Source organism: Juglans regia, chromosome 11 (assembly GCF_001411555.2).
Source record: "Juglans regia cultivar Chandler chromosome 11, Walnut 2.0, whole genome shotgun sequence".
Classification (NCBI taxonomy): Eukaryota; Viridiplantae; Streptophyta; class Magnoliopsida; order Fagales; family Juglandaceae; genus Juglans; species Juglans regia.
In genome coordinates, this window is record NC_049911.1 from 33,182,471 (window position 1) to 33,192,820 (window position 10,350).

Sequence of the window (10,350 nt, forward strand, 5' to 3'; positions counted from 1 at the left end):
TAATCTCTTTGTGTCTGTAATAGTTATTATATATATATATATCATGTTGATCATTATAACCATGCTTAGTTTTCAAATAAAAAAGGTGAATATATAGCTCTACCTCATGAAAAATGAGGACAATGTACACACACATAACCCTGTCGAATTAATTAAGAACATGGCGGCCAGCGTACAAATAATATTGGAATTAGCAAAATTTAGTGATCAAGGCAAATAATATTGGACATATATAGAATCGTTTAAACCAGCTGGCATGGGTTGTTTATGTATACTTTTTAAGTGGCACATGCAATATATTAATTGCATATAAATATATATATATATAGGAAGAAGAATGATCAGTGATATATCGTAACAAAATTATTATGATTATTATAAGTCGAGCAATTATTTTGTACATCCTAGTACGTACTGTGCATTAATAAGATTATTATAAATGAAAAATAGTGCGTACGTAAGTTTTTGATAAAATCTGCATCATATAAAAATTACGAAATATTAATAGGTACGTTACTGCATATATATATATATATACATGTAAATTAGCATATGATCCTTACTGATCATGAATATCTTATTGGGTCGAATTTGGAGTTGTGATCGATCGGTACTGTCTATTTGCGATCAGTATAGAGTTGTAGCTAGATTCATTAATTAGTTGCGACCTTAATTTTAATTAATCATGACGGCCAAAAATATAATAGGATTACTAAAAAATAAGATGTGAAAAAAACGTCGAGAAAGAGTTTACGAAACGTAGGGAAATTGAGAGATGAAAATTAAATCCGATCAACGTTCCCAATAAAAAAATATTTAGAAAAAAAAAATCTATGTTTATACATACTTATATATATATATATATATATATATATATCCTCGAAGGTGATCAATAATATTAACTCCAGGCCACTAGTATAAAAAAAATGTGTGACTGTTACGCACATTTATCAGATCAAAGATAATATGTAATTTTCCTTGCATGCATTGCGGTGCATTAATTACATGATTGTTTGAAACACATGCAACGAATTAATTAATTAGTTAATAAGAAACACATGGCATTCGAATCTGCAGCAGTTAATTAAACACTCTTGAGAAAAGGCAAAGCTATAACTTTTCTTCCACTTTTTTTTTTTTTGAAAATGAAACTTTCATTCATGAATCAAAGAATACAAGCTGATTTATCAACAAGAATAAAAGGGGAGACCTCTACAGGCCTCTTCTAACCAAATCAATTCAGAATTAAAGACAAGCCTAACTTTGCACTAGTATCAGCCGCTTTATTTGTACAAATTTTAAATATACTAGTCTGACATAAATATTTTATAAAAAAAATAAACTCCATTATGAAAAAAATGAAAAAGAAAAAAGAAAAACATTCTTTTCATGGCCAGAGATATATACTTTTTTATAAAATATATGTGCCTAGTATTACTTTTTTGTATATAACTATTCACTTTAGTTGATGATAGGACTATATATATATATATAATATAAACACTTCGGTTGCATTTGGATGTTAAGTCGAGTCGTGTTTTTTATGAATAATAACAAGTTGAGATTGTAGAGTGAGTTTTGTGGGGTCTATCTAAGATGAGTTTAAATGTGTTTAAATATTAAAATGAGTTTAGATATATTTATGGAAAGTTAAAAAAAGTCGTGGGTCCCGCATATAAAGAAGTGTTGAATTGAAAAATATTGTGCGTCTCACATGTAAAGAAGTTTTGAGTTGAGATGAGTTTAATAATTTTAGAGTTTGATATTTAGATATTAGACTCAACTTAATTAAAATTAGATTAAACTGAATTGATTTCAGTTGAGTCTATCAACCAAACGAAGCATTCGAAGCTGGAGGTAGTGCATTATGTACATATATATATTAATATTAGTGGGCATGCAATATGGATTCATATTTGGAATCCCATTACCGCCATATATATATATATATATATATATATATATATATTTTGTATATATGTATCTACCTGATTCTCCACTACTACTGAGTCTGTGTCTCGTCCGCTACCCCACTATCCCCGCATGAAATTTTAATTGCTACTTCGGAAATTTTGGATATTTCATGAAGCAATAATCTCCTTTTCCAAAAGTCGATCGTTTCAATCACATTGCGTCCTGGCTATAAATTCCCTTCTTAACACCTCTCTTTCTTCTACTCAAGGCGCTGTATCCTGATCTTCTTGTTATTCCCGTACGCTATACGCGATCCATGACCCTCCCTTTTTACTGATCTCTAGCTCTAGACGTTGGTTTTTCTCTAGCTAAGCTCTTCGATCTGGGTCCTTTTTAATTTCGACTGTGTTAATTCCCAGTGCTACCTGCATGCGTACATACAGGTAGCTTTTATTTACTTTTTCCCAGTACGTCTTGATTTTGGTTGTTGGTTTTCGTATCTCTTTCTCTCTCTCTCTCACGCACACAGCACACATAGTATCACAATACTCTTTGGTTAGACAGCATCTGATCAAAGCCGAAACTTTCAGATACAAACTGTCATCACAACCCCCAAAGAAGGGAAGCATTTATCCGATCTGGTTTTTGAGCCAACAGATATTATTCAAAACTGATACTTGTCCTTGTTTTAGCAGAACTTCGGAGGAAACTATGGATTCCCAGGAAAAAAGCAAGACACAGAAAAAGTTCCAGAAAAGCTACTTTGATGTGCTGGGTCTGTGCTGTTCTTCTGAGGTGCCTTTAATTGTGAACATTCTCAAGCCGCTCGATGGTGTCAAGGAGGTATCAGTGATCGTGCCATCAAGAACAGTCGTTGTCGTTCATGACAATCTCCTCATTTCCCAGATTCAAATTGGTAATTAATAATCCATAACTTGTCCTAGCTCCACTATAATAACATTTAGCCCTGCCATGCCCCATGCGGCAGAGATAGGCTGGCAACTGGCCTGCAAAATCATTGAACTCTTTGCCTTAAAATTTTTCACGATTTTAGAAGTTGATGCTCGTCGATCAATTGAAATTTTGCTTCAATAATCCTCCTGCATATCTCTGTGATCTGTTTGGAAAGAAGGAAAGGAAAGGAAAAAAACAAAAACTTTCTCGATGCTACTGACCTATGACTTGGACAATGATAAACGTGACATCAAGGGAAAAAGTGGATCGAACAGGTGCATGAGAATTATTAGGTGGACCTATGGTTTGGTGGTGTTGATGAATGAAAGAGTAGTTTTAAAATGCAGAAAGCTAGAAGGCCAGCTAACGCTGCTTATCCTTCTATTTAGCTTTCCTGAAAGATATAAGATAACCCTTTAGGAAGTACTAATTAATTTAATCTCTAAGATCTTTTCCTGCTAGAACTGTAGTACTGGCGTGGAACATACATTTCATTGGACAGAATCTCTTAATCGCGATTTCATAAGATCATATGTTTTGTGATCTTTTTCTTTGCATAATTTGCTGTATGACAGTCAAGGCTCTAAACCAAGCAAGGCTGGAAGCAAACGTTAAAATATATGGGAAGGAGAATTACAAGAAAAAATGGCCAAGTCCATTTGCGGTTGCTTGTGGGGCATTGCTTTTGCTATCATTCTTGAAATATGCCTATCAACCACTCCAGTGGCTGGCTGTTGGAGCGGTAGCTGTAGGCATCTTTCCAATTACGTTGAAGGGGCTCGTGGCCATTCGGAATATTAGACTTGACATCAACATTCTCGTCCTCGTTGCAGGTAATTAATTGCATGCCCCCTTTTTCTTTTGATATTGATCAACTGCATGGTTTTAGTTTATATATAACTAGCTAGCTTTTTCTCAAGCCATAGCTTTTACTATTCATGTCCATTGGATCAAGCTGATGATCATGCTTATCAATTGATTGAGTTACGTAAAAATCATGCCTTTTTAAGTGTTTGGGTTGTCACTAAAGTATGCTAAGATGGTGACCGGCCTTTTCATTCTAAATCATATAAATGAGTGATTAATTTACTTCCTTTTTTTTTTTTTTTTTTGGGAATTCAGACGTAACTTTATTATTTTTGTTTTCCTCCACAAAGTTAATTTTGTTGGTAGCACTCATAATTTCAAAGATGGATGCCATTCCATCAACCTAAAATAAAACCTCTTTGCGCCCCATGACTCAGTTGCGCGCGCCTTGTCGTCTACCTAAAAGCATTAATCCTGAAATTAGGAAAGGAAAATTCAAAATGGAAGTCAAAAGCTTAGTGCGAGTACTGGCAAAAAGCTTAGAAGATAGAAATAATTATTCTAAAAATAAATTTGATGTGATAATTGTAAAATATTTTTAATTTTTAATTTTTTATATATAAATAGATAGACGTATTATTAAGTTAAATTAATTAATTAATTTTTATAAATATAGGTACTTCCTTTAAAAGAAATTGATTTATTGACAATATATTATTCCAACTCACCGTAGCACCAAGAATCAAACTCAAAATTGGATCTTCGTTGGGTGAATCTTACGTAGCATGCATTATACTGGTACCCAGCAGCCATCCTTTTTTTTTTTTTTTTTTTTATCGACTTCCTCTGTTTTTTCTCCCTTTAGTTTAGTAATTTGCATCTTTATCGTACATGAATGCGACCAAAAGAATAACAGAAATGATCGGTTTAGCAGTTTGTGTTGGATTTTCCATTCCAGAAAGATTCCTGCCAAGCTACTAAAATTCTCGTCCTTTCATTTTTTTTTTTTTTTTCTCGGGATGATATGCTTGGAATCAAATGCAGAATTTATAAAGAAAAATCATAAATACGCATCTTTTCACAATATTTTATATGATAATATTTTAAAAAGAATGATATTTTTGTAAAATATCTTATAAAATTAACATTATTTTATAAAAATATCCTAATTTTATAACATATATTGTAAAAACCGAAAGGATGTCGATTAGTATTGGCTTTTAGTAAAATAAAATTCACAAAATTATAGACAAGTTGTCTAACACAAAAAGTTATTATTTTTTACAGTGATGGGGACCCTAGCTCTGAATGATTATTTGGAAGCCGGCACCATTGTCTTTCTCTTCACCATTGCTGAATGGCTCGAGTCAAGGGCAAGCTACAAGGTTCCCCCCCTTTCTTATCTCCCATGCCTATCACATAATCTAATATCACAAATAAGATTCCATTTCCACCGACTGCTTTCAATTTAAATTGTTATGATTCCGTCACGTCGTGTCAGTATTTAATTTTCGGACGTTGTAAATGCTAAGATGATCCAATTCTGTTTAGATAGTAAAAGTATTTCATTTTATATCATCTTATTATTATAATTTTTTTAAAATTTAATCTAAAATATAATAAATAATTTAATAATATTAAAAAATAATACTCTAATAATATTTAATTTTAATCTTAACTCATTTCGTCTTAATTCATTATTCTAATAATATATATATTTATATTTTTTTGAATGCATTCAGGCGAATGCAGTAATGTCGTCGTTGATGAGCATGGCTCCTCAGAAGGCAGTCATTGCAGAAACCGGAGAAGAAGTAGACGCAGATGAGGTGAAGTTGAGCACTGTTCTAGCTGTTAAGGCCGGTGAAGTTATACCCATTGACGGAATTGTTGTGGAAGGTCAATGTGAAGTCGATGAAAAAACTCTAACAGGAGAATCTTTCCCAGTTGCCAAACAAAAGGAATCTATTGTTTGGGCGGGTACCATCAATCTAGATGGTGCGTACCACCCCATTTCTCTCTTGCACCATTTGCACATGACCAAATACTAGTACCTCATTATTGCTAAGAATCTGCGTCGACGTTTTGATCAGGTTATATTAGTGTCAAAACCACCGCTCTAGCTGAAGAATGTGTAGTGGCTAAAATGGCAAAGCTTGTAGAAGACGCTCAAAACAGCAAATCCAGTACTCAGAGAATCATTGATAAATGCACCAAGTTTTATACCCCAGGTTAAGCATATATATATATAATATTGGTAAAATATTATAATAGGTACCAATATTATTATTGTTTTCCTTTCTTGTTTTGTTTGATTGATTTTCTAATATCTTGATAACTTTGAATTAATAACTTGCAGCAATTCTGATAATATCAATTGGATTTGCGGTGGTACCAGCTGCATTAAAAGTTAAAAATCGTAATCACTGGTTTCACTTGGCATTGGTTGTTCTGGTGAGTGCGTGTCCGTGCTCACTTATCCTGTCTACACCAGTTGCTACTTTCTGTGCGCTTACGAAGGCGGCAACGTCCGGACTTCTAATCAAAGGGGGTGACTATCTTGAAACTCTTGCCAAAATTAAGGTTGTCGCATTTGACAAAACTGGCACAATCACTAGAGGTGAATTTGTGGTCACCGACTTTCAATCTCTTCGTGATGATATCAGCTTGAACACATTGCTTTACTGGTAATTAGATTTAGGACTACTCTCTCTCTCTCCTTAATGAAGTAGAATTATAACATTGATTGGTTATAAAATAGTTGTTTGAATATCTTTCTTAAAGGGTTTCAAGCATTGAGAGCAAGTCGAGTCATCCAATGGCAGCCGCACTCGTTGACCATGCAAGGTCACTTTCGGTCGAGCCAAAGCCTGAAAATGTGATGGAATTTCAAAATTTTCCTGGAGAAGGCATTCATGGAAAAATTGATGGGGATGATATTTACATTGGAAACAGAAAAATTGCTCTGAGAGCTGGGTGTGAAACGGGTGCGATCCTTCACCTCCTTTTCCATGAAAATTATATTATTAGAACATCTTCATTTCGGTGTAATTATGTAGGCCGGATATGGTGTTTTCATAGTTCTAATTCACTGATATTCAACTTTCTAGTCCCAGCCTTAGAAGGCAATATGAAGGAAGGAAAGACGATTGGGTACATATACTCCGGCACAAGCCCGGTAGGAATCTTTTGTCTCTCCGATGCTTGTCGATCTGGCGTGGCAGAGGCAATCAGGGAGATGAAGTTGTTGGGCATTAAAACTGCAATGCTTACCGGAGATAGGCATGCAGCAGCCATGCATGTACAAGAGCAGGTGCACTTTCTAGCTCTAAATATATTCCCTCTGGTTGCCACATCCTTTCTTCACCTAAAATTTTGAGAGTCAACTATTTTAGAGTCAATTGCTATAACTGTCAACTTGAGGCATGCTGTGAGAAATAAAATTGACTTAATTCAGTTTCTTTTTAAATCAGAATGATCTCATTCCAATTGTTATTGAAAACTTGATAAGAACGACTCATTAATGATGACATCATGCTTTATTATGAGCAGTTGGATCATCGTCTAGAGGTAGTTCATGCAGAGCTTCTACCTGAAGATAAGGCAAGGATTATCAAAGAATTCAAAGAGGAAGGACCAACAGCCATGGTCGGAGATGGTGTTAATGACGCCCCTGCATTGGCCACAGCGGATATTGGTATCTCGATGGGCATTTCAGGCTCCACTCTAGCAACTGAAACTGGGCAAGTGATTCTTATGTCAAATGACATTAGAAAGATACCAGAAGCCATCCAATTGGCAAGAAAAGCTCAGAGGAAAGTAATTCTGAATATTATTTTGTCATTCACTACAAAGTCTGCTATTCTAGCCTTGGCCTTTGCTGGCCATCCACTTGTTTGGGCAGCAGTTCTCGCTGATGTTGGGACATGCTTACTAGTCATCCTCAACAGTATGCTGCTTTTGCGAGGAACCCAGAAACCAGTAAGGACATCAAGCAAATGTCACCGTGCACAGCATACCCATAAACATGCGTGCAATGCCAGCAATGGCGACTCTTCTCATCATCATCATCATCATGTACATGATACCCATCACCATTGCTGCTCTGAAAGCAAAGCTCAAATGGTTTCTCAGTCTCAAAATCTTCCTTCCAAGAAGTGTGAAGCAAATTGTCAGTCTCGCCCTTTAAATTCAAACTCGTGTGGAAATAAGAAGTGTGCGGACTCAGCTAAGAGTAATGTTGGATCTATAGACAGTGATGAAGTTCATGAGGTGAAGCACTGCAATCACGGAAGCTATAACGTGTCCAATCATTGTCTGGAGTCGCGCAAATTGCACAACCAAGGTTGTTCAGGCCCTCACAACCTGGACTCATGTACAGAAGATAAACGCTCAAATCCAATAGGAAGGAAAGCTGATTATGTAGAATCTGATGGTCATCGTGACGCAAGACACTGCAACCATTCTACTACTTTGGAAGGAAACCAAATAGTGACAAATGATGACCACTGCCACTCAAACAACTGTGGAAACAACCATGTTGAGAACCACATTGACAATGGAGGAGAAGGAAAAATGGAAGTGTCTTGTTGCAACCATCATGAGCATCAAATTCCAGTTCATCTTGACTTGTCCAAGCAAGGTAAAGATCACAATGCACCAGTTCACACCACCATCGATATTGTGCCATGTACTGACAACGTGGAATCAATCAATTCGCATGCTTTGAAGAAGAAAGAAACTGGTGGGTGTTGCAAGGGCCATAGCAAGAAAGACACGGAATCAGTGGCTATGCATGCTTCTATCAGTTTGGAGAGCAGAGAAATTGGTGGTTGTTGCAAAAGCTACATGAAGGAATGTTGTGGCAAGCACGGACATCTTGGGGCCAGCTTTGGTGGAGGATTATCAGAAATCATCACTGACTAATGCCTCAAACTTACTCAAAAATTTTCAATTGGGGTACATTACAAAGATCGCTACATGCTCTTATGATCTTCTGCAACTATAAATTCTGGAAATTTTGATGAAAAGCATGGGGCATTTGTAAGAACCCTTCCAGATAATATATACTTACTAAATGCAAATCACCGACAATTTTCAACCCAACAGAACAGACCCATGCCAACATCAACGTCCGAATTCAGAAATCACCTCAATTTAAAATGACCAAAAAAAAAAAAAAGACCTTCTCTGGCTGAAGCGCACTCACAAGGTAGAGTTTTAAAATCATTGCTTACACGCAAAGGTTCACATAAGAAAACCAATTATCATTCAACAATATTGCTCCGGTTAATAACTAAATTCACCAAAATTTCCCCAAGTTTCTCTGGCTGAAACACGTACGCATACTCACAGTAGCAATTTCACACAACTACTTTGATATGGCACAATTTAAAATAAGAGTAGTGCTACATGTACTAACAATTTCACTTATTAATTTACTTACAACACGCATTTTATTAGTCTTCTTTAGAAATTCAAATTTTAAATTTTAAATTTTAAATATCATGACCTTCAGCATATCAATAATTCACATGTAGAGAAATAAATTTTTTGTAACTTTTTTGTAAGTACATTTAATGCATGTTTGGGATTGCATTGAGAAATATAGTTTATAAATTTAAGGCTTATAACTTATAGTTTAAGTAATAAGTTCTAGTATTAAAATGTTATTCACTATTTAGTAATCATATGTTTAAAACACTTTTAAACATGTTACATTTATTTGAAAATAAATTAAAAAGTACTTTCGGAGATAGAAATAGTGATCATTTGATTTTTTAAAAACTATGATCATATCTTTAAAAATTTAAAAGTTGTAATTATCTGATAATTATATGGATATTTTTGCTAATTGATAATCTTTTTAAAATTTGAACTACATGGAAAAGCACGTTTGAATTTGATACTTTTCTTCAAACGAACTTTTTAGCTAATATGTAACATACAAACATCTTAATTTTCCGTTAAAGAGCTTTTAATGTTATTTAAATACTTTTTAAGACTCCTGATGTAACCTCAAACAGACCCTAACATTTTCCTCAAAACAAAGCCTTATATTTCACCAAACCAACGCTAATAACATTCTCAGAACCCCCTTCTTATCAGGTTTTTAAACTCATTTCATACAGCCCATGGATCATCCAACTACTCTCTTAACAACGTCAAAAGCCCACTGAAAATTTTGAAAGAAAATCGGATCCGCAAACATTACCAGAAATTGGAGATTACACACACATGCAAGCATTACCAGGAAGTGGACACATACAAGCAAGCAGCGTCGTTTACTAATACATGAAAGCACGAAAACAGACGGGGGAATCCTAAACTGCGAGAAGGAGAAGTGTAAACATAGAAGAATAAAGAAAATTAGGCATAGGGTTCTTCGCATTACCTGAAATGGGAGCAACCCACCCACCGTTGTTCGGGGGGGAGGGGAGGGGGGGCTTCAGACTCCAGAGACTGGAAGCTAAAGTCATCGAACGGCCCACGTCGACAGAGGATTCAACGAGAGAAATACTGAGGCTTTGATTTCGCAGTTTAAATGAGAAGTTAAATATTATTATAATATAATTTTTTAATATAATTTTTATTTTAAAATTAAAAAAATTATTTTATTTTATATTTTATATAAAAATTTATAAAAATTATATAATATAAAATAATTTAATTTAA

General features: G+C 34.7%; 1 protein-coding gene across 3 annotated transcripts; it reads left to right on the top strand.

Annotated features, from left to right (window-relative positions):
• The first annotated feature begins 2,158 nt into the window (after nt 1–2,158).
• On the top strand, nt 2,159–8,759 carry LOC109019139 (putative inactive cadmium/zinc-transporting ATPase HMA3). Of its 3 annotated transcripts, none has more exons than XM_019001366.2 (10): nt 2,159–2,357; nt 2,607–2,830; nt 3,444–3,701; nt 4,963–5,060; nt 5,418–5,673; nt 5,769–5,906; nt 6,035–6,362; nt 6,460–6,662; nt 6,786–6,988; nt 7,228–8,759. In XM_019001366.2, exons 1-10 carry the CDS (start codon nt 2,344–2,346, stop codon nt 8,599–8,601), a joined length of 3,096 nt encoding a protein of 1,031 aa, XP_018856911.2. In that variant the 5' UTR covers nt 2,159–2,343; the 3' UTR covers nt 8,602–8,759. The 3 variants fall into 3 exon arrangements, with proteins under 3 accessions (XP_018856911.2, XP_018856913.2, XP_018856912.2); XM_019001368.2 differs by having other exon boundaries at nt 6,792–6,988; XM_019001367.2 differs by having other exon boundaries at nt 2,610–2,830.
• The last annotated feature ends 1,591 nt before the right edge of the window (nt 8,760–10,350 follow it).